A 24,922-nucleotide genomic window follows, 5' to 3' on the forward strand; every position below is an offset into this window, starting at 1 on the left:
TATTACCAGAGTGAAAATATTCCAGTCTCAGGAGAGAAACGTACTGTAGGCATGGGGTTAGGTTGACTATGCTCAGATTTTAGTGACATTCTTTGAAATCCCTAAAACAAGTCACAGGTCATTTTCTCCTGGCTTTCCTTCTTTAAAAGGAAAATAGTACGTATCTCCCTTTATGCCAATTAGCAACTTGTCATTCAGAAGGCACTTCAAAGATAAAACACAATGAACTTGGAGTTCTGTCATCCAGAGGACAGGACTATAGATCCAAGTTTCCTATAGAACTTTTGCGTCAGACAGTGATGATCATTTACTGAAGCAAAAGTCAGACAAGAATGTTGAATAATTGATTTTCAGAGCCGGTGTAAGGCTCTGATTCCTGTTTCCTTCCCAATGAATAGAAGATGCTGGTAACATTTAAGCACTGAGTTTTCAATATGCCCTTACAGGGATGCTTCACTTAGTGAAGAAAGTCTGGCTTGGATGTACCTGTAGGATCAATCTGTGCTGAGCACACTCTGTCAATAGGACACTACATCAGGAGACAGAGGAAGAGGATGCTCATTCTGTCAATGGAGCTTGTTCAATTAGATCCCATAAGGGATGTAAGTGCCTAGAATGTGTCTGGTTTTCATTTGAGCAGTGTAAGGCAAAACTGACACCTAGTGCAGTTAATCAAAGGTGGACTGATATTGAAAGAGGGGATTTATTTCTTTCTGTCATATCCAGGAAAAAAATAAAAAAAGGAGAGACTGACATAATTTAAGAACAGCTTGCAGCCTGCATTCAGCGTTACATGGTTGGACGTCAAACTCAGCACAGGTGGGAGTCACGGGGTCTCAGAACAATGAAAAGCCTCACAGGCTGGCTGTCCAGCAGCAAGCCAGATGCAGGGGTTAAGATGCAGGGTTTCTCAGAGCAGCAACTGGTTCATCTGTCCACTTAACACAGGATGAAAAATTCCCCTTTGAAAGACAGATGCCTGCAGCCCTTTTTGGGGGGTAATAGGGGGATAGGAATGGAAAAAGTCTGAGTCTTCTGATACTCCAGTAGCACAGCTCTCCTCTTCTTATATATTGATCTGAAAGTCAGAGTGCTCCTCCAGGAACTGGAGAGACTTAGATTAAATTCCTTCATCAAGCCGGAAGCTATAATGGTTGACAGTACTTTTAAATTATGTTGAAATCACGGCATTGTGTACAAAATAACTCAAAATATAGGCCACACTGAGAGGGGAGAAAGTTTTCCTCTTCCTGTTCTCCACATTGCTAAATTTTAGAAGCAATCACCAAATAGAATACAGGCGTTGATGAAAAGGGTCTTCTTTTTTATGGTTTCTGCTCTGTGCCAATGCTTCTTGCACTGTCATACTTCACCTCAACTTCTGTCCAGTTTAAAAAAAAAAAAAAAAAAGCAGATAAAAATACTTGGATCAGATTTTTAGGGAGAGTTGCTGTCTTATGAGACAAACTGATAGTAGTTGTTGTTGCTGATAGCCAGTGATATTAACAGGACAAAGTAAGCATTGGGCAAACTGCCTGCTCTAATCCACACTGGATGAGAACATTTTATGCTGTCCTGCAGGATGGTATGCATGCTTAGAAAACAATCCTTTCCAGGCTTTTTTCAGATCCACATCATCCCCCTGAACTAATACTGCCAACTTAGGTTTGCAGCTGTAACATACGTTCATGGCCTAGTTGAATATAGGGGCTGACTAAAGCTTGTGCGAATTAATTATTCAGGCTAATTAGCAGAAGACTGAAGCACAACATGAGAGAAAACATATTCCAGGCTTGCTAAATTAATAACTTCTAACGTTGCTAGATTGCAAAGTCAGAAGCACAGCACCAGTGATGGGTGTGTTGTACTTGCGCTTTACAGAAGTAAAGATAAAGGATACGAGAAACAATTTGCAGATAGTATGAAGGAAATCTGGATTAAGAGATCAAAATGCAGTCTGCAACTATTTCCTTCTACAGACCTGACAGACTAAATCCATACATTAGACATATGGTTTTGCTGCAGATTTCAAGATACTAACATGAAATTCCAAATGTACAAACAAAAGTTATGTTCTAGTTTTCTCCAGCAAACTGGCCACTTTTCCAAGAAAAGCACCTTTCTTGGGCATGGCAAAAAGAACAGCTATGGGTAGCTTTCAATTCCTGCTAAGAACAATTTAAACTTGTCTCAGACTGAACAAGGAGTAAGGACAAAATGACAGTATAGTATTTAAACAATGTGTTTTGGAGAGGATTGTGACCTTACCTCAGTGGAATAAAATTTCAACTTTTGTATTTACGTAGACCAGAATAAAAAGTCTCCGAGTTGCCATCCTAAAAAGGACAGCCTTCCTTCTTAGGGAGCATAAGTCCAGATTTGATTAGAGCTATTAATGAGGTCAAATGATGCTTTTAGGCTGGTAGCTAATGTAAACCAAATCTATTTATCACTTTGGCAGTGGTTCCTGCAACAAAGTTAATGACCATTACCACATTGCTAGTTAGCCAATCAGGAATGGTGCTTTTTGTGCAAAAAGGCAGAAGCTAGTAATCAATCATCATCATCCTCATCATAATAGTGCTGCTAAATGAGCTTCTGAAAAAGAAGAGCAACATGGCTATTAACCTTAACTGTATCTCGAAAATAGATTTCTTCCTACGAAGGCTACTCCTGATATGTGTGTTGCAGCCTTGATAGCTTCTTGCAAAATAAAGGAGGTCGAAATACTAGTCAAGTGCTCAACCCATATTAAGATTCTTTGTTCAGTCTTTTAAAATAAAACTGAACAATTAAAGAGAAAGATCAAAGTCTACAATTTTTTTAAATAGCAGGTGAAACCATTTTGCCTAATAGACTTGAGTTGTATACTGTCAGTGAATAATGAAATTAAACTTTTTTTTTTTAACTGTATAAGTGTCTAATAACATACAGGTTCCACCAAACTGTATCTTTATAATACCTTCTGATTCACATCTTCATATTGATAGCCATGTGTCGGTAGAACAGACTTCTGCAAAAGCTGTTGTGCATATTCACGTCAGTAGTGTTTTCTTGGGAGGTTGGCTCAGCCAGGAAGGACTGAAGGAAGTTACCTTATACATTGCTTGTTGAGGCACAGGTGAGGAGTGCAGTGGCAATGGCTCTCTCTTGTCATCCCAAGGCTTGGGATGGCTGGGCTATTAGTACCAACTCCCTCCAGATTTGCAAAGCTGGTACAAGTATCCTGATCAGCAATACATAGAGATTGTGAAAATTTTCTAGCAAGAATGCATAGGGAAAGTTTGGGACCATTCAGTCCTTCAGCGCACACAAGCCCAGGCAGTCTGACAGGCTGTTCACTCCAGAATATCTCACCTAATTGCCCTCCATCTCACGATGCCGTGTCACCCATACAACATTCCCAAAACACCTGCAGAATGGCTGGTTTGCTCTCTGCCTTTTGCTGAGTGTCTTGGGAGCGCGTCGCCAACAGAGATGCCTGCCAGGAATGCTCTCCCACATACCCTGCACAACCTTGTCCCATGCAAAGATGAGATACACAGCCACGGCCAGCCTCACTTAGTCCCACCAGGGTGAGCAGGGCCAGGCAGGGTGTAGAATTGCACCCGTCTTGGATCGTCTCCAAAATCAGTTCTAATGTGAGCCTATACCTGAGGTGCATCAGGGCCTCAAGCACTGGAAACACCTTCTGGAAAAGTGTGGAGCCACAGACTAGACTGTGTTGAAGAGCTGTTGAATGTACTATATTTTTACTTGGGGCATTTGTATTACGAGCTGCTCTCTGCCAACTGTTTTAATAGATGCCTGAGTGCCTGGAGAACAATTTCTGTCTTGATTTGAAGCTTGATCTGGAAGACCAGAAAGGGCCACAGTTGAAATGTGGTCCTTAACAGCATGAATGTGTGACAGGGGTGGTTCAGGCTGGGTGTTGGGAAAAGGTTCTTCACCCAGAGAGTGGTTGAGCACTGGGACACGTTCCCCAGGGCAGTAGTCATGGCACTGAGCCTGCCAGAGTTCAAGCAGCATTTGGACAATGCATTTGGAACCAGGAGTTGAACTCAATGGTCTCTATGGGTCTCTTCCAACTTGGTATATTCTATGATTCTATGAAACCTGGGTTGTCTGGTACTAACTGCTTCTGCCTTGAGAATGCAGCCAGCTCAGGCACCCATTTTGGAGGGTCCCAGCCGAAGAGGGTCTCTTGGTTTTCAGTGCCATTTGTTCAGGGCCCAGTCTTAGCCATAACCTTGGCCAATGGCAAGCCATGGAGGTGCCAGGCTGGCTGGCTAGCTGTGTGCCACCCAGAAAGAGGGCATTCATGTTGTGGGTGGACAGGATCCTAGGAGGATCTTGTTGAGATAATAGAAGTGGTTATTTTGCAATGGCTGTGCACAGCGGTGTGCTGGGCGATGTGCTTGGATGGACTGTAGCTGGCAGTGTACAAGCCTGGTGCATTCTTGTAGGCTGATGCGTGGTTAAGGCCCTGGCCCTTGTGAGCAATTGGTTGAACCGAGATGCCCATGTACCCGCCACAGGCTTGGAACCTTATGCTGCAAAGCCTCTCAGGCCAGACTGCCTTCTTATTTCATCTGTGTGCACTGCTTAATCTGGTGAGGCATTTCTTCTGAGTCGGTGCCTTTAGGCACTACCCACACACAAATGAGTGTCTATTAATAATGATAATATTTAATGAAAGAATCTTGTTCAAAGTTATATCTGTACATTTAAAATAACAGATCAAGAAACGGAGGCATTCAGTTAATTTCATTGGATATACACTAATGCCCAGCAAAAGAAATATGTTTTTATAGATACATTCTTGTCACAGAAGAAAATATGGTTTCTCAGACTAGCAATTACTGCTTACATATTGCAAGTGGCCTAACATACAGAAAAAAAGTATATTTAAAAACAAAGCTTTAATTCTATGTGGAAGAAGAAGATTAGTTTTTTTGTTTGTTTGTTTGTTTGTTTGTTTTTATAATTGATTCTTTAGAACTACAGGTATGAAATTAATTTTTTTAATCATTCTGGACATTATATGAAAAAGTTCCCAAGCCTATTAGAAATTAGCCTTTCTCACTGCTTATTTTGCTTAAGCATGCAAATATTTTCCTGCTGAAGTGATTTACAAAAAAATGAAAAACAACAGCAAAGGCTTTTATATCTGAAAGTATTAATCAATTTTAGAAATAAACCATTTCCATGATTCTTGACTGCAGAATGCATATGTTTCTTGAATAAGTGGATGGCAGATGGCATATATGTGTACACATATATATGTATATATATGTAAAGGTAGTACATTCTACGCTGTGAATGAGTCTTTTTAACCTGTCTTAATCTTATATATCTGAGGGGAAAAAACAAGTTTATCCCAGGCCTGTTCAAGGGCTCGATAAAAACAGATATATGAACCTGCTTAGCATCTGTTCAAAGTCAATAATACAGCTCTACCAGGCTGTGTGATGGATAGAGGCAAAAGATCATGTCCTAAGGGAAATTGTGTCATACTTTTTATAAACAGAAAGAGTTTGCTTATTTACAAGTTAGAAATACTTTGCATTTTGACATTTTGTTCTTACTAAACATGGAAAGGTAGTAAATTTCACTGAGAACTTCACCATCATCCTCAGGAAGGGAATCTTAAAAAGGTGACAAATGAAAATCTGAACTAGCAACAAAGCTGAGGAACAGGAGGATTGTTTCAATGGGTAAAGTCATCAGTTTGGTATGGATGAGAAGTGAGTAAAGTCTGTTTACCCCTTGCTATCCCATACTTTTGTGCTTTGTCCGAGTGTATGGATTCTGGACACATTATTGCTGGCTGGATAATAAAATGGCAGGAATGAGGGAAAAAATATTGCTTTTAAAGTTTTCAATAAGAAATTAAAATTTATTTTCAAAGTAGTACATTGTGACAAATAAAATTTCAGTCTCTATGTTTATTTTACAGCTCTATAGTTATAAACCAAATTGAGTTTTAAGGGCCCAGACACCCTGCAATCCTGGAGCAATTTCATGTCACTGCACTTCCCTGCTGGCAGGAGCTGCTCCAAAGCTGGGTGGGAAGTGCTGTGTCCCCTTCTTTCCTGCAGCTTCACTGTTTTTGCATGGAATAGCCATGCAGAAAACCTGGAAGTAGTCCTCTGGCTTGCTGCTTGAGAAGAAGTGAGGTGGAAGAGGTGCTGTAACGGTGCAGTCAAGCTCCAGGCACTGGAGGAGGTGATGTGCCAGAGACATGCTGGAAAGGTTGCAGCTCTGAGAGCCTGGAGCAGAGACTGAGGGCACCTGTGGTGTCACACACGGCGCTAGGCACTAGTGATTTAGTGTGCTGGAGGGCTTCTTTGTAGGTGTGAGTTTGTGTTGTGTTCAGGGGAGCCGGGGGCCACACACTCCGGGGTGGTGCTTGAGGTGCATCCCGAGGCTGATGCTGTGCCCCAGGCCACTCTCTGGTGTGCCTCTCTTGCAAAGAGCACGTGGCATCCTCCAGCACATTGCTCCCCACAGTTGCCAGGTGCATGCCTAGGACCTGCTGCTGACATGAGCTCCACTGCTGGAGCGAGGACGTGATACTGGAAACACGCAGCAGATGAATCTGCTGTTTTTCCCTGTGCACCATACTAGTCAGTAACATAGATTGATGCACCCACAGTGTCTTCTATATGATGCTAACCAGTCATTTTATTGTCTGTGCCTTAATGTCTGCATCTCTGCAGTTCACATATTACCTACCTTATTTATAAGACAGTTTGTGATCTACCTATGAAAGATGCTATAACTGAACCATTTTTATTTGTGACCTTCTAAATGAATATTATATCTCAGTAAGGAATAAAACTGGTAATTACTTTCAGTAGGAACTTTCACTAGAACTTAGTGTATAACTCCAATGGTTGACAATTCTGTTAGCTGAAGTTCTCATTTATACCTGCATGTAACGTTTCTATGTGTTAACAGACCATTGGCATAAAGACAGATAGTTTCTATAATTTCATGTTGTCAGAAATCATAGATCTTTTTTTTTAAGATGACATTATACCCTCATAGCATTTCCTTTGTTGGCAATAGATTTTTTATCTAATTTTGAAACTTCTAACATTGAACATGTACTATGCATGACTAATTCTGGTATGCAAGATATGTGATTCCTCTTTTGAAAAATGAAACACAACCCTGCTCCTCATTTGCAGGGAAAGCCTTGAAAAAGTGACACAAATACATTCCCAAGTGCTCAAAAACAAACAAAAAAAAGTAAGGAAAATGAAACACAAACAGTGTTCATTGCATGCAATGAATGAAATCAGCTAAGAAAATCAAATATACATAAGCATAATTGATTTTTTTCCATCAATTTCATTACTTTTGAGTCTTATTCCCTTGATTTCCAAGTCTTCAGATTGATACGACTGGAGTATTTTGTCCATTAGCGAATTCTAGTTTGAAGTCAGAAGCAGTTGCATGACTTTTTTTTACTGTTCTTTTCCTTCAAACTATCAATCAAAATTTGAAGTGCAACACGCAGTATGTGTCACAGGAAAAGTGAAATGCTCTTTAACCAGAAAATGCCATTGTCCACATGATGGAAAACAGTCATCTCAAGCTTCTGCAGATTTGTTTGTCAGTGTTGAATATTAGCCCCATGAGTTGATTTGTGCCTTCTCAGGGAAGTATTTGGCCTCAGCTGGTGTTGGTACATACACAGTTTTTGGAACGCCTTCAGCAAACCTGTCTGGCTTCCAGGTCCAGTTCGAGGCTCCAGTTTTCTTCATCTTCCCCAGCTGCTGAGTGTGTTTAGTGCTTTCTCTGGCAATTATCTAGAGCCTGAATTCATTTATTTTATGTTAAAAGCTTTATGGCAGCAGATATAATGAACTGATAGGAAGCATCAGTCTAAAAATACTATCCACTTGATTAGAAAGCATCTTCCACCAAGGTTTTTTCTTCCTCTACTCCATTTTCTGTAGCAAGTGACCTAGAGGCTTTGCTGGACAGGGGAGGCTGGTCTATTTGTCACACTGGCCAACGCTGCAGCCCTTCACAAGGAACATGCTGTGCAGAAGGGGGCTAGGCTGCTGGTTTCTCCTCTGGTCTGCTGCATGCCAGCTGGGGGGACATGCTGGAGGCAGTGGGGATATGGGTCTCATGCAGAGGGTGATGGGCAAAATGGCTGTATTTTCCCAAGGAAGGGGGAGGAAGCAACCAGTGGGAGCTGTGGAAGGATGGAAGGGAGGTGACAGCACCATGTCGTGGTTCCCAAGGACTGTGTCCAATTGCAGCTGAGCTGAAGGCAAGCCTGAGAGAGTGGCTCAGACCAGCAGCAACACAGGCAGCAGAGGGGAAATCTGTTTTAACGTTTTTTTGCTTTTATTCTATTTCATTTTGAGTTTGAGAGGAGGTAGTCTGGTTAACAGAGGAGGTATTTTTGTTTTAGTATTTATTCAGATGAAACCTGACACTTGAGCTTGAAAGCCTTTGTGATCTCTCTGAGGTACTTCCGTCAAGGAGACATCTCAGCAGCTTTGCTGCCCCACCATCCTGTCTCACCTGGAGACTCCCTGGCTTTACCTTCTCCGCCATGTACCTCAAGAGACAAGGAGCAGAGGAGCTGATGAGACTGAGCAGTGAGGAGCTGAGGGTGAGAGGGAGCAAAATATGTAGGAAAGAGGGAGAGAGGGAGAGCAACAGAGACAAAAATAGTTCTGTTCTACAGAAAGAAGATACGCTGTTTGGTAAATGTGTTTTACCACAATGCACAACTGCCATGCATCCTAAAAGGTGAATTAATACTACCAATAATAAATTCAAGTGACCTGAAAAGTCGAATAATAGGTGTGGGTTCACCTTCAGGTTAATATTTTAGTCATTTTATGTATTTTGACTTCCAGCTTAGGGAGCATGCAGTAGGTACATGTGGTGTTTGAGTGACCCAAGCTCCTCAGCTAAATTTATAGCAATGTCTAGGATTACTGCTAAATTCAATGTCAGTTTATTTGCAAAGACATGAATGTTTAACTATAAGAAGTCAGAATAATTTCACATGAGGATATCTAACAAAGAAGCTATAGGCGTAAGTATATTCGGTGGGTGAAGCCCATGTAATCAGTACCCTTTCACAAAGTGTTTTGCACATAGGGAACTTTCACTGTCAAAATGCATATCTCTTATCTCAGTTAAAGCCTCAGTATCTCCCATAAACTATTCATAGAGATAGTATTATGTAACAGCACATTGCTCGAAAAATAGAAAAGGGGAAATGCAGCATGAGAGCATTTGTTAAGATATTTAGTAGAGGTTCCTTCTAGTGATGAGTCAAAGCCATTATCTTGAACCACATAAAAAATCAGAGATAAATTTAAGTGAAAATAGTGTTTTGCTAAGATGCTGTTAAAGCAAGGTTTCATATATAAGTGTTAGGGGAGGAAATGTAGCTGTATAAACCTGAAGGTTAGCATTTAAATCATTATTTTTAAGTATGTATTTGCAGTTTTTCTCTGCCTCCTTTACAAATCATTCTACCGTGTATCAGCATTTCCTTTCCTATGCATTGATCACCTTTGTATTTGTTCTGCTATGAGTAGTGGTATCTATCACCTTGCTTTTAGTACATTTTCTTTTTTTTTAAGTAACTTCTAATGAAAATCAAATTGGTTCCCAGAATGTGGCCCCTGGTGAGTTGCTATACAGAAAGTCTTAATATGGCTATATATTATTTTTCCTTCCTGATAAGAAGCAGTAAGTGGAAAAAAATAGTACAGTTTAATAAATAAAAACTGCCAGTGCTCTCATGCTCAGGCTACCAGAGATTTAGCCTAACGTGATGTGCTTTACATACAACTACGTGACAGTTGCATCTTCTGGTTAAGTAGCATTCCCCCTCTGAAACATAGATTATTAATATGTATCAATTGCAACATGCCATGGGCCTCCTTTGTACAATAATATGGAATCTGCCATCATCTGATAGTCCTTTGCTATCACAGTTTAAATGGGGCTGCTTAATTGCTTAATTGCGAGTTATCATTGGACAGCATTCTTGGTATGGAAGTCCTCACTTTTTAATGCAGCTCCTCTCTTCATTTTTTTTCTTGACCTCTCTCTTTAGATTCTTTTTTTAAGTTAATGAAATTTCCTGTGACATTACACACAGAAAGAGAGGAAACTTATTAGGATGAAGGGTTTTATTCTCTTTTATAGACTGCAGCACTTTGATTCTGTTACACATTTTGTGACTACCCTCTACTGTCTTTCCTCTGGAGTCACATGCCCTCTGAGGCATTTGATAATTTTAGATCACCTAACGGGAATGTCAGTTTTAGACCCAAGGCCTATACCCCTCCAAGCTTTTTGTGTAAGGCTAAGTAAGGATATCTTTGCATAAAGGGCACAATTTGTAGCTCTTAAATCAAGTAACTCTGTAAAACATCTTTTCCTTTGAATCTAATGTATTCAGTGGAACAAGATTTGATTACAGGTTGGAAGACAAGCTATGTTTAGTGCAGTGCAGTAGAAGCAAATCTGTGGTGTGAAGCAGTCAGTCCCAAGGACCCAGTACCACACTGCATGCTTCATGTAATGCTTCTGACTAGGTTTGCTCATATGGGCATGAGTGCCTTTTTCATTAGGGCAGCTCTGGGAGCCTATATTCACATTATTTCCATCATGCCCTCCCAGACCATGCACACCATGAGTTCAAGCACGGTAAGTGGGGATGGCCTGGAGATCTGCCTCATCAATCCCTTCTCAAGTCCAAAGTGAGATGATAATATCAGTGCACAACAGCTGCCATATATATGAAATGGTTACAGATGCATCAAGTGACCCACAATATGCATACAACACTGGCTGACCTTAATGGTAGGAAACAACATTGAAGAAAACCTCACAAGTCCTTTAGCTGCTTACATGTCTGACTGATGTTCAGCATGAGTGAAGGATGCAGTATTGGTACCAAAAACATCTCCATTATCAACATAATCCTAGAGTTTATTCTGGTCAGGAAAAAGCTTTCATGTTCACTGCAATTTCCTTTTACTCCACTCTTGCATTTCTGAGTTAAGTCCTGGAATGTACCCTGTTGGGACTGGATCGATGCTACTAATTCAAAACTTTACTCTTAGTAGCTATGCCACCTTAGCAGATCCCCTCCAATAGATTTGTCTTTAAGAGCCTTGTAGAATCACCAAATCATGTAGTGATTCATGACAGCGTCTTCAAGATAAGTATTCTGTATTTGTCCACGGGAGCAGAACAAAGAAAATAGCACTGAAATACCAGAAAGCTTATGCACATATTAATTATACTTAAACCTATAGCTTTTCCTTGATAGCTTGGTTAAGTATTGCTTGTTTCAAAGCACCCCCTTGTGCTGGTACTTGGTAAAACAAATTGTACCAGTCGCTTGTGGCTCTCTGATATCTCTCAATCCCTTGGTCAGAATCTGTTTTTTGTGTCACCCACCCCAGTTCGTCTGCTGCAGAGGTGTTTTGTTTAATGGATTATGTCCAAAGACACACTGAGGTTTCAAACTACACTATTGAACCTGATCAGCCTGGTTTAATATAGATGGAGGTAGTATTCAAACTGTAGATTCCCTTTGCTGTCCATTTAAACACTAGGAAAATGAAATTATTTGAAAGTCTTGCTTATGTGCGAGAAAGTTCAACCATAATTAATCACTATGAAGCTCTAAAGTAAGCCAATCTACAACACCAAATTCATATGCTGTCCATAAAATTTTTATAGATATTATTCACAGTTGGTATGCCAAAAAATTAAGGACTGCAGATTTGAGTTTTCCAAAGCTATAGTGACATTGGTCACTTCATTCTGGACTGTCCACCCTGAGAACACTTTATACAAAACTAATTTTTAGAAACTTATTGCTTTCTGGAATTCAAGATCTTCTGGCAGTGTCATGAATTGAGTAGAACCTTCAAAGTCTTTAATAATTTTGGGACAATAATAATAATATTGGATTTTTAATAATTTTGTATAATCTTGACTGTGTCATGTAAAAATGATTAACATTTATTTAAATAATGCTTTTGAAAGACAACGAGCATCATTTCAAAGTTAACAATAACTGTATGTTTCACTTGTCTTAAATCTAGCATGTACGTCCCCTGCCAGCAGTGTTAGATTCAGCAATGTCTGTTGGAGGCAATGTTCTGCTGAGCCATCTCCTTGACAGAGATAGTACACTTTTATTGGGGAAAAAATGTTCATTCCTTTTTGCTTTTTCAGTCTTGAATGCTGAAGGCATTTTTGAAAATGTCCAGATTTTGGTAAACCCCAAATTTTGATCATTTATTACTTGTGCTTTCTGTAATAAAAAGGTAGTATATTTTCTTTGAAGAGATAATGAGGAATTATGCATAATTTTTGGTGTCTCAGATATTAATTTGGTGTTCCTTTAATTGCATCACAAGAGCTATTGGGTGACATTAAATTACAAATAGACGAGAGCAGGCAATACATGATAAAAAAAAAGCTGAGGTATCTGCAAGTGTTTAAAATGCTCCCCAAGGCACCCTACATTGTTCATGCTCCAGAAAACCAAGGCAACAGTGCCAGAATACCACTTTGCACAATAGTTTCAGCACATAGGCATCTGAACTCACTACCTACACAAGTTTTTTCATCTGTAGGATGTGTATGTATATATCCTATTAACACCCACATTCCCTGTCTCAATTCCTTGATTCTCCTAGCTTACCTGCATTAGCTGTGCCCCTCCTCTCTTTCCTCCCACAGTGCCATCCCGCCCCAAACCTATCCCATACTGCTGCTCCCCATGTTCCCTCACATCATGCTTTGAGCACTCCTGACAAGGCAGCAAAACAAATAGCTGGTAAATTTAGGCACGTCATTCATTTCATATTGTCAGAACTCCTAAGAATTAGCTCAAATATAAAGTACAGTGTTATATAAATACAATTTCAAAGGCCAAGTGTCTAGTGCAGTCTAGGCACATGCATGAAGTTTAAATTTGAAAAGAATACACGTTGCCTCTAAAAGGCAATGCTTTCACATTTGTGAGTGTCAAATGAAAAAATAAAATTTAGTAGGAGAGTCAGTTGTGCTACGAGGAGTTATCACACCAGATCTGAAGTAAAAATGAAATCATTAGTGCATGAAATACAGACTTTAAGATGTGATAAGTGCAGATCTAATGCAACTTTTACTGCAGAATTGCTGCTGCTGACTCCATAAAATACATCTCATAAACAGCTGTTAGTCTGTTCACTCTTTATCTTTTAACATTCATTTGTTTAGTAATCAGTTCTCATTTGTTCTACATATGGTACATAGCTTCCCTTTTATAGCAGCTGCATTTAATGAACATTTGGATGCACAAAAAGTATTACAGAAATTATTGTTTAACTCTTTTTCCTACATGATTTTTGTGTCTGTCACTAATAACATTTGAATAAAAGTTAGAAATGTGGTCATTAAACTTAGAGTAGGGAAGGTTTAGGTGCTTTGTCCTCTTTCTGAACTGGTAAATTCTACTGGAATTTCCAGTGACCATTCTTCACACTCTGCTTAGCTTCTTTAAGCAATTAATTTTCTCTATTTATGCTGTCCATTCACTTCTGTGATTCACTGATGTCAACATGTCAAATTTTATTCACTCTTCAGTTTTGCTCTGTATCATATTACAGACCTTTAGGTAAAACAGTGAGAAAGTAACTTACAGACCTAGTAGAGTGTGTTTAGAGATTTTAGAAAATGACAGCTTAAATATTTGAAGCTTCATTGGGTGTTCAGGTTAAATGTGAGCATCAGTGGTCATTAAAGCTGAGTTGAATGAAGACAATTCCCTCCTGGACTACTTGTGTTCAAGTTAATTCATTTTTTTCCAAAACTCTGATTTCTAACAAGACCATTTTATCATAGTAAGTATTCTGTATTATTTATTCATACTACAGCTGTGTCCAGCATCCTGGACTGAATGAAATATCTGAACTTTGAACTATGCTTTTCTTGGTAGGAAACTATAGGTGAAAATATACTTATGTACTAAAACTCTGCTAGTGTTAGGGCATGATGACTAATAGCACAAACGCCCTTGGTTTGACAGTCCTGTGCCCTTGGTCAGTGTTTACTGGTGGCCTCGACCTGCATCTGTTGTGAGGAGTCTGTGAGTCTGTCAGGTACAGCAATGGGCAGAGGAGAAGGGCTCTTCATCAAAACTTGACTGCTTGGAATGGATGCTGTTCTGAAAACAGGAAAGTCCCGGTCAGTTCCACCCTATTCAGCCACAATACAATGCCAGGTGGGTTGTGGAGATGATTAAAGAAAGAAGCAAGTGATTGCCTAAATGTGCCAAGCATTTTACAGATTTGCACAGTGTAAATATTTTGCACATACTGTTTTCAGATGGTCAATTAATCAAAATAGCTGCAAGTTAGTTTGATCTGTGTCACCAGGCACATAAATAGATAGATGAGTTAAATTGGCATTGTGTGTGCAAATGCTTGCTTGGGAGAAGTGTACAAATGATGACAGCGTATTTTAGAACGAATTTCAGGTATTTCTGCAAGGTATTTTCTTTGCAAAAGGCTTAGCTGTGAAAGAAATGTGCTTGTTTCTAAATTTAACCCTACTAACAGTTTACAACTTTCTTTTTGTGTGTGTTTCTTTTTCTCTTCCAGTGCCACCTTGGGCCTTAATAGCCATAGCCATAGTTGCAGTCCTATTAATCCTTACCTGCTGCTTTTGTCTCTGTAAGAAATGCTTGTTCAAAAAGAAGAACAAGAAGAAGGGAAAGGAGAAGGGAGGGAAGAATGCTATTAACATGAAAGATGTTAAAGATTTAGGGAAAACCATGAAAGACCAGGTAAAGTACCTCTCCTTTTCTTCAATTCTTGAGTTGTATTTGAAGGATGCGTCTACAAAAATGTTTTGTTTGTTGCCTCAATAGTGGCTTTGTGAAGAGGAGACTGATTGTCAGCATCTCCTCAGCCGTATCACAAAAAATGAATATGGGTATGGCATCACTGATAAAGCAGTCAGCCAGTTTCTCTTCTCTGCTAAAAAAATGAACAGGAGTGTAGTGACTCATCTGGAAGGGGCAAGTTTATTGACAGTATCTTGGCTGTCCCAAAAATGCAGTAAATGTGTGCAATTTTCAACTGTCCTTTTTCAGGACTTTGACCAAGACCAAGTACAACATTTGTATATCTTCCTAGCAGTGGTTCAGAGCATCAACGATAAACAAACAGATCTGTACTCTGAATCTCTTTTTATACAAAAGCATAAGTTCAACTGAGAAACAAACAACGATATAGAGGAGAAAATGAGAAGCATAGAAACAAGGAAAAACAATCAAAAAGAAAGAGCATGGGTCATTCAGCACAGTGATGCTCGGAGATTTTGTATTAGAGAGGAGGAGATTAAAGATAACAGAACATACTTGTAGCTGTAAGTCAATGGAGTAACTTGGAGGAAGAGATTAGCATAATGTCCTTTGAGTAGTATCATTTTCATGAGGGCAAGAAAACTTGTCATTTAGATCTGTTTCACGCAAGAGAAGCAGAAGGTTACAGGACCTAATCCTCAGTGCCACAGACTTAATTAATATGTTCCTGAAAGAAAAAATATAAATATAAATATATGTGTATATATATATATTGCCAGGGTTTTAGTATTGTCCTTCCTGATGATTCTGCTGCTAAGAATTCATAAGGAAAACTGTTAAGAATAAGCAGAAGAATGGGGAAATAATAAATGTGATGAATTCATGTATCCTTAATGCAATGCCATATTTCCTAAGCTAAGACAAAGGGCTGCATTTTTCAAACATAAAGTTCTGAGGAGAGTTAGAGAACTGCTTTGCAAAACCTCTTCAGTAGGAGACTATTGTAAAGATATTACATGTGTCTGTGCTTCCAAGACCCTTTGTAAGATTGAGCCAGAGCAAATCAGAAATGCTTATCCAGCCAAAGAGAGAAGATAAAAGCAAGGTAAGGAATGAGTAGTTCCTTCAATAAGCTGGACACAATTTAGTGTGTGAAGAAAGCTGGACTGAAAGCAAGTTGATTAGTACAAGCTAAATCTGGGAACCTGAGGACTAGTGTCATTAGATCAAGAACAAGGTCCAAGAAGAAAACCGTAGAGTACAGTAGCTAGGTGAACAGAGCAGACCAGAACCAGTGGTGGGATCCCACTATACAGTGATGGAGCAGCAATGGATAGAGCTCATCACCCAGTCTTCAAGAGTCTTGGAACAGGTTAGCACAATTCTCCAAGTATGTGAGATATGATAGGAGGAAAGCAAGAAAGGTGGGTGAGGAGACCTTACAAGTTTGATGGCCAACTGCAGCTGGATCACCTTAGTGGAGTGTGAAATGAGCTCAGGTAAGGGGAGGAAAACAATGGATACACTTCAAAGGTGCAGAGCTATCAGAGCTATATCAAGTTTCCAGCATCACACAAGAGGGCAGTTTTTGTTGTTGTTGCTAAGTGGACAGTATGAAAATAAAAATACTAAAAATTCAGTTGTTTTTCACCTGTTCATACTAGTTAATTGCAATAGCCACTACTGAAATGTTAATATATTAGACAGTAGTTAACTTTTCTAGATTATACACTACACCAAACTTTGGCGAAATTCATTACTTTCAAGCTGTATGTATCAACGTTTTGTAGTGGCCATTGTACACACTGTCAGCATTTGAGAGGCAAAGGAAAGAGTGAGGCTTAATCTTACACTACAGCTAACAAAGGTCATACCAGTTGTAGGTTCCAGGTGTAGTCATGTGTCTACAGCCAGTAGGAAATACAAAGCAGATTTCCCTACAGCCATCCCAGATTGTCTTACCACAACTCACAGACTCCTACAAAGGCAAAGAGAGCAAGTGGACAGAGTCCCTTGCATCCACACTGCAAGTGGACCACTTCAGACAGCACCCAGGTGCACAGTTTCAACCTTGGTTCCACCAGGAGGAAAGATGTTTTTCATATGTCACACTGGTGTATTGAAGTGCAAAACTCCCAAGTGTAGACACAAGGCAAATCCGTACCTGAAAACAACCTCATTAGAACACAAGATCACTAATGTAGAGGCACCTGTTCCAAGTTCAGGAAGATTAGTGAGGTTGAGCTCAGAAGACAACAGAAATTTTGGGTTCTCCTTTGAAAAAGATTTTACTGATTTTGTTTTCTCTATATGACAAATGTGAAGCCTCTTTTCTTTAAGCACCTTGGTTTAGGATTCAAGAATTCCTTGTATTGGATTTATAGATATTGTTCTGGTTATTGTTATTAAGTAATTGTGAGATATTTCCCCACAGCCACGCATGGAAAATCATATCATCAATTGTTGGGTCACCCTGGGCTACTGTTAGCCAACTTCTTTCCATTGAAGCAAGCATAATTTGGAAGAACTCTTTGATTATGTTTGTGGAAAAAATCGTTGTGACGTTTGTTGTATTCTACCAATGTTACTAATGATACCAAACCTAACACTTTGTTGTAGGATAAATAATGTACAATTTGTTGGTTGATATTTATGTGGAGTTTTTTCCGTATCATTTAAGACCACTGTTGCACTTACAATATATTATTCAGTGTTTTTAATTATATTTGTTAGGACCTGGATAAATGACCATGGGTTCTTGGAAAATAAATATTTTAAATGCAAAATTGTATTATGTAATTAATATGGAGTTTATTTTTCATGGGAAAAAAATGATAAAAAGCTGAATCATGGTTTCTTATCTGTCAACAAAGATGGCTCAAACTTTGAAATGTTACATAATTATTTCAAGATGATTCCTTTCAAAATATTCTGTATAGGTATTTAATTATACTTTTGCCCAAATATTTTGCAATTTAACCAGCATGGTTTGTTTTGCATAGTTAAACCTGAAGATAGAATCTCTGCTGATGTAAATGTCAGACCCTTAATAAGTGAATGCATCACCAAGTCTCCAGCCAACCTTCCCTTTCACTGTCTGGGATTTCAAAAACAGGCTACTTGAATTAGCCCTTTAAATTCTTACCTAGCAGTCTGGTAGTGTACAGATTTTAAGTCCTTGGCATTCAATAGTTTTTAGCAATGTAATTCGTAATGTTTGAATTTTTTGCTATCTTTTCTTTCCAATTGTTTCTTCTGATAGTTTAATCCTGAATTATCAGTGCATGCTGAGCTACAGGCAATCTTAAATGTGCAATATTTCAGTAAAGAGAAATGAACCACGTTAGAGGTTCTGCCATAAAATGGAAAGGATTAAAAAAAAAAATTAACTTTCTTTATAAAGGGCAATGTACAGTACCAAAGATCTGAAATGTTGTCAAAAAACAAAAAGCTTAGTTGTCATTGTTAGGCCTGAACATGCAAGTGCTAATTACCTGTTGCCTTCAGCTGAGAGTACATAATAGCAGTTGATAGGCACTTGGCATCTTACAAGATCCTAGTTCCCTAGGCACACAGAACTTGAAAGGGAGCAGCATTTGGCAAATTGAAAGTATCAGCCTCTGGAAGTATAATTTCCATCTTAGCCTCGTTTCATTTGTCAAAGAGACAAATCCTTTCTCCCTTACTTGTGCCCATGCTGACCTGCACATCCATGCCAAACCCTTATAGATCCATATAGCTTGACATAAGTAAAGATACTGCAAATTTGGTTGCAGTAAAGTTGGAGAAGAGATAAAATAAAGATTAGGTTTTCAATCTTCAAACACAATTCTACTGCAGGCAGTGGTTACTTATTCAAGTAGAGCACACAGCTCCATCAAGGGCTAGGGGGAGGGTATGATTCCTTCTGGAGAGGCAAATTATTATAAGAATGTACTACTGTGAAAAGGTCATTTCTCCGTGGTTTTTACTAATGTTTGTATGTGGATGTTTTAATTTTTATTTCTTCCTTCTATGTCCTCCTTGTCTATGTTGTGTCTCATGACTGTTCTGGATTGTCACTTGCGGTAGGTTTATTTCACTATTTGGACGCACCTAGTCTAAGGCTCTGATACATATAGTCTTCTGACAGTGCTGGCTCCTCAGCTGAGATTTATATGTAGTAGCTTTGGTACACACATCAAGAAGCTGAACCAAACTGATTGGGTATTTTCTCGGTGGGAGGCTAGCAGAGGTATAGAGAAAAGAGGTTGTCATTTTTTCTTTAGTTAAAATATTAAATCAAACTGTACTAGAAAGCTCAAGTTTAAAATTGATAGGCACCTAAAAATAACTTGCTAGTGTTATTTCCTTCTTGTATAAATGTCACCATATCAAAAGTAGACAAAAGCAGTATGTATTTTTACTGTCTTTTTCTTAGTGTCACTAAAATTATTGGTACTTCATGAAACTTATTGTGGGCTCTCCTATCATCTCAGTACAGTGCACATGCTTTAAGTTCTTTATACACCATGGAAATGCTTTAAGTGGTCTTACTGCAGATTTCTGTTGGTGCACCTGAGTGACCACTATCGCTAGTGTTTTTATGAGATCTTTTCACAATTTTTATCTTTGTAACTTTCCAGTCTCTGCCATGCCTCCAGTAGGGCTGCCACTACTTTTTCCCTTAGGAAAATAAAAATAAATAAATAAATAAATAAAAAAGCCCCAAACAGCCAGCTCTAGACACTATTCTTGCTGCTGAATTATTGGGTCTGAATTTAATGCATTGATACAGCAAAATTCTTGCTTAACCTCAGCCTGTGCTGAGGAAAGGAATAGACTTAATCATTTCAGACATGAACAGCAACACTGAAAAATTAGTAAAATTTATCCCTGTTGCTTGGAGAATAATTGCTGTGGTTGTCTGTACCTTTTATTAGGTCACAAAGCATTTGTAGAGAAGGTGATTTAATATCTCAGTCATTCTTCATTGCATCAAGGTGAAACACTGTCACTAGTGAAAGATTTTTGTTTTACAATGGATGTGTCTGTTAGGCGAAAGAGGAGACTTCGTATCAGGTATATGTAGTATACCCTGGAATATATAAAGTATGTTCTTGACTGTGCTGCTGACTTACTGTGGCCTTCAGTCTATCACTGATTTCTCTGTATGCTTTTTTTCCCTCTATGTAGGCCTTCCTTTCCACTGGGGTTATGTACTAACTTCATCATAACTTCATCTGTTTAATTTTCGTGTATTAATAGCAGGGAAATTATGGGGCATTATAAAGTAATATGATAGTGAGTGCTGAAATTTCACTCAACCAAACTTCAGCATGTAATGATTTTCTTTGACTACTTCACCTTTTGATTTTAGCTGTTGAGCAGTAAACACCCTTCCCCTCATAGAAACAAAATACTGAAGGGAAAAGCTTTTTAACGTTAGGTGCTCTCAGAAATGTTTCAAAGTAGTGTGTTGACCTGTGAACTACCAGTGAAGAAGATACCAAAAATGAAGTTGGGGAAAATCTGAAACAAATTCCAGAGAGCCTGGATTTCATTTGAGGGAACCCAAGCCTTTATTGCCAGATATAATCCAAGGGATCTTCTTGGGGGACAGCAACTCCATTGCTGGTCTTTTCTTCTGCAATGTTTGCTTGTGTGTTTATTTGTTTTCCCTGCTGAATGCCTAGAGAATAGTCAGTGTATTTATTCCACGGTGCTGTCTGCCGGTCTCATCAAGCTAATTCCCATTCTATTCCCACTTGTTGGCATCTTCAGCCGATGCTGACATTAATGTTCACCATGGCTTATCCATAATGCAATGAAGTATCTCCTATTCACACTCAGAAAGACAATATGTGCTTCAGATCCAGTACAGTGCAGAAAACTAGTCAAAAATAAAGTGAACAAGTCATTTTTCGAAAACAAGAACAATAACTATACTGTAATAGTCAAAATGGGTTGATTGAGCCCCATTTGTGTATTAATTCAACCTCAGGCTTGAGCAATCATCCTGCTTTTTTTTTTTTTTCAACACCTGTCTCAGAAACCAACTGTGCAGGATGCATAAAACTTCCTGAAAAATGTGAAAGCAGAATGTTTATGAAGATACAGTGCTATATATGAGTGTTTGTGTTCTGCAGGGTTTTCTACAATACTCTTATTTAGCTCAGATTTATATTAGACTTCAGAACCTGGAAATTATGAAAGCAACAGCTGTGAGCCACAAGTCTGGGCTTATTTGCATTCCTATCTCTTCTTCTCAGCCATTCCCAACAAGACATAGAAGCTTGCTTTGCCTGCTTCCTTAGTTTCTTTTTCCTCCTTTTTGTCCTGTAAAATAATTAATTACTTTTATTGTAACCTATTGTAATGTTAGAATGATATGAAGATATGGATCCTACTCATTTTCTTACATGTCTTGTTTTCTATACTGAAGGTCTTGCTACTGGAAGCTTCCATAGTTAAGACGTTTTTTTTTCTTCCATTTTCTTGATTAACAGACCAGGTTTTGAACTCTTTATTCAAGACCAGAGTCTGCAGGTTTCTAATGAATGGTGTCTAGGAAGTATGCAATTATTCTGTAAATTAAGTGATTTGAATCAGACATTTACCTGTATCTACTGATTATGTGGAGAGCTAAACTCTTACACTAAGTGCCTGAAGTTAGCAGAAATGAATAACCTACAAAAGGAACAGCAGTTCATATCAATAATGTGTATATTTCAAAACCTACTGGTGTTTTAATTCCTTTAAGCAAAGGAATTTATTGTTTACAAACAAAATAGTGGATAATAGGTATAAATAGCAGAATAACCTTAAAGCATGAGAATATCTTGGGTCTTGACAAGGTACTGTTGAGAGGATGGTCAAAGATTATCTCTTTTTATGCAAATAAGCCAAAAGGACAGTTCTTTGCCAGCTTTTTCTTCTGTATGTCAATGTGGCACCCAATAAATCATGTCTGGCTATATTTAGATTAATTTTCACTGTTAAATAGATGTAGCACTAATTATATAGTATGACAAATTTCTCAAACAGAAATAAATTTAGTACTCGGAGTGGTCCTCCCATGCCCAGGATCCAACTCTATCCCAAAGCATGTTTCCATCTGGCCCTTTGCCATTCATTTGGGGAGGATGAAGAACAATTGATTGAGCAGCATGCACTGGCCAAGCAGCCTAAATCTGCCTCCTACTCACAGCCTGCTGCTTAGCACAACGAACCACTGCCATATGGGAAGTGGGGGCAGAGCATGCTAGCGTACTTGCAAAAACGCTTGCTTCTTTTTGTTCATGCACATGGGCCCTGTGTTCAAAGCACAGCCCTGACCCACCGGGTGAACTTCCAAAATAGGCCCCCAGGTTGAGATTGACTGCATCTCTTTTCAGCAAATAAACACTGTCTACAAGAAAAAAAAATGATTTGGGGACTTAGTTCCAACTTTTTGCTGTATTCCTCCATTGAACCAAAAGTAGTAAGTATTTCAGTACCCCAACAATTCAGGGAGCGCTTAAGCTGAATGTGATGGCCTTGTGTCATCAAGCTCCTAAAGAAAGAAAGCCTTTGAATAATCCAACAGACCATTTAAAACCTGGATAACAAGCAAGGAAGTAATGTTAAGGCATCGCATGCTGGACACAGCAGGGCTGTGCTCATTCTGTGCATTGGTGTGGCCCACTGCTGATGTGTGAGGCCAACAGTCTTACAGCAGTAATGGCAAAGTAGATTTCACAGTGACCAAAGCCTGGCTCAGCCACTGGAAACCCATGCACAACATGCTCTTTAAATTAATTCATGGAGAGAAGGCAGATGCTGAAAGAATGAAATGTTGTCTTTCCTTCTGAGGGACTCTGATAGAGAATGTGTTACAATTGCAGGCTTTTCTGTTTTGTGATAGGGAATCAGCCAGGAATTTTTCTTTTTTCCCCAGGATAAAAATTGGCGACATCAGAATTGTGGTCTACTCAAATGTGAAAATTGATAAGAGGTGCACCACCATTAGTGGAAACGCAGCCATTCCTAGGTGTGGACATCAATAGGAGGAAAAATTGCCTTTCTGATAAATTTGTTGTTGGACATGGCACAGAACATTCTCGCTACAAAATAATATTGTTTTCTTCCATTCAACTCAGCAGGCATTGCACAAGCCTGAGGGCTGGGCATCACTCACATGTTAAGAAAAATCCTCCGCCCCACATGAACAAGAAGACTTATTGATAGGACAGATGTAGAAAGAACTCAGACTGCAGCATGCACTGTGCCACAAATAACCTTACAGCAGTCATAGTTATGCTTTCAATCTAACATGTCTCCTGGCTTACTGGTAACTTGCTTCCTTAAAAGCGATGCCACAGGTCACCCCTCAAATGTAAGCAACCCTAAAACACTGCTAATGAAAGTGTTTCCATACATACAACAGTAAAACATGTTTCTGCTTGCTGTCCTCAATAGATTGTGAAGTAGGCATTAACAATGATATACAAAGATAACTGAGACCAGAATCAAAAATCAAAATACACCTTCTTGGTGTATACACCATCTTCATGTCCTCACAGTGACTCAGACGGAATTGTGGCCTCTGCTTTGCTGTGCAGAGGGCAAGAAAATACACTGTTGGGAGGGAGTAAATAAAAGAATACATAAAGCTTTTTAAATGCCCAGGATATCTTGTGGTTTGTGGTGAATAGCAGTGACAGGGCATGTGGCCATTGGTGGAACTGAGCTGGAAGCAAGGGATGTTCAAAGAATCAGAATGGCAGTGTCACCATCAAGAGGCTTCTCTTGAGTGCTGGAGTGGAGTGGGGAGGAAGCCCAAGAATTGCAAAAACCCACTGCAGGGTGTGGAGTCTGTAGAATTGTGATCAAAAGCAGTGCTTTGTTTTGTTCTTTCTAGTTTTTATGCAAAAGATGAAACTACAAAAAATTGAAAACAAAGCATTTTCTTTAACAACCCAGAAGAAAAGAGGAGACTGTAAAACCACCCTTAATTATGTTATGGAAGTGAAGAAAGAGCCAGCAGATTGAACTGTGGATCTCAGATTGCTGTAATTTAGCCCTATTTGTTGTAGGAACCACTGCAGAGTAGATGAGCTTGGGAACAATTGACTAAGCATGGCACAGAAATGAAAATCCTAATGGCATATGTAAATTTATGTCTGTACCCTTGGTTCAAACTAGTTACAGATTTCATTCAAATATGGATTAAATCAGAGGGTACTCAATAGAATTCATTTTGTCTTCCAGCTCTAAGAAAACATATCATATATTGAATGGCTCTGGCACAGTCCTTGGCACAACGTAACTTTTCCCACTTGCTGATTTCATTTGATGTGAAAGTGTCACCTCACGATGAATCAACACTTTTTTTGTACATTCCTACTTACCTGTAAACATGCATTTTTTAGAGACTTACACACATGTAAGAGGACGTAGATTTTTCCTTGCTGTTTATTTCTGCATACATTCACTTGAGCAAATTTCACATTCATCCCAACATAGAAAAAATATATCTGTTTACCAGCATGATGTTGTAATAGATTTTTGTGATGTGTATTTCACACACACATGCACAAAATGCATTAAAATGTCATGGAATTAAAAGAAATAGTAGGAAAAGTAAGACTTATATTGCTCTGCATTGAAATCCAGGCTTTCTGATCACTGTCATGTCAGATGAAGAGGCTTGAGGAGAAAGTTGGCTTATAATTAAAAACATTTTACTGATTCTAAAACCAATAAAATATAGCTGCTTATTTTAATTGATTGTAGCAATACAACAATAAGATTCAATATAGCGTGATATAATGTATTATAAATTGTGGGTTGCAGTACGATTCCATTAAATATTGATCTTTCAGAAAATCTCAATAAAAAATGAAAATCCCTGTGGGGTATTTCAAGTACTTTGAAGCAATCCAATTCTTCTTCCTCTTTGGAACACAGCAGCTGCATCACACATGAGAAACTTCTGTGCTTCCTTTGACTCAGCTTCTTCTTGAAGCATTGGCCTTTGGTTTGAAAGCAAATTCCTCTCCTGAAGGTAAAAACTATTATATACTGATTTCT

General features: G+C 38.8%; 1 protein-coding gene across 3 annotated transcripts in view; it reads left to right on the forward strand.

Moving 5' to 3' along the window:
* The window catches only part of SYT1 (synaptotagmin 1), a 355,350-nt gene that overhangs the window by 246,166 nt on the left and 84,262 nt on the right, over positions 1–24,922 (forward strand). For all 3 annotated transcript variants that reach the window (XM_035544091.2, XM_035544092.2, XM_035544093.2), the window contains exon 5: positions 14,664–14,848. In XM_035544091.2, coding sequence (XP_035399984.1) covers positions 14,664–14,848 — 185 coding nt within the window. The remainder of the gene's footprint in view (positions 1–14,663; positions 14,849–24,922) is intronic.

The sequence above is a fragment of the Cygnus atratus genome, chromosome 1 (genome assembly GCF_013377495.2).
Source record: "Cygnus atratus isolate AKBS03 ecotype Queensland, Australia chromosome 1, CAtr_DNAZoo_HiC_assembly, whole genome shotgun sequence".
Classification (NCBI taxonomy): domain Eukaryota; kingdom Metazoa; phylum Chordata; class Aves; order Anseriformes; family Anatidae; genus Cygnus; species Cygnus atratus.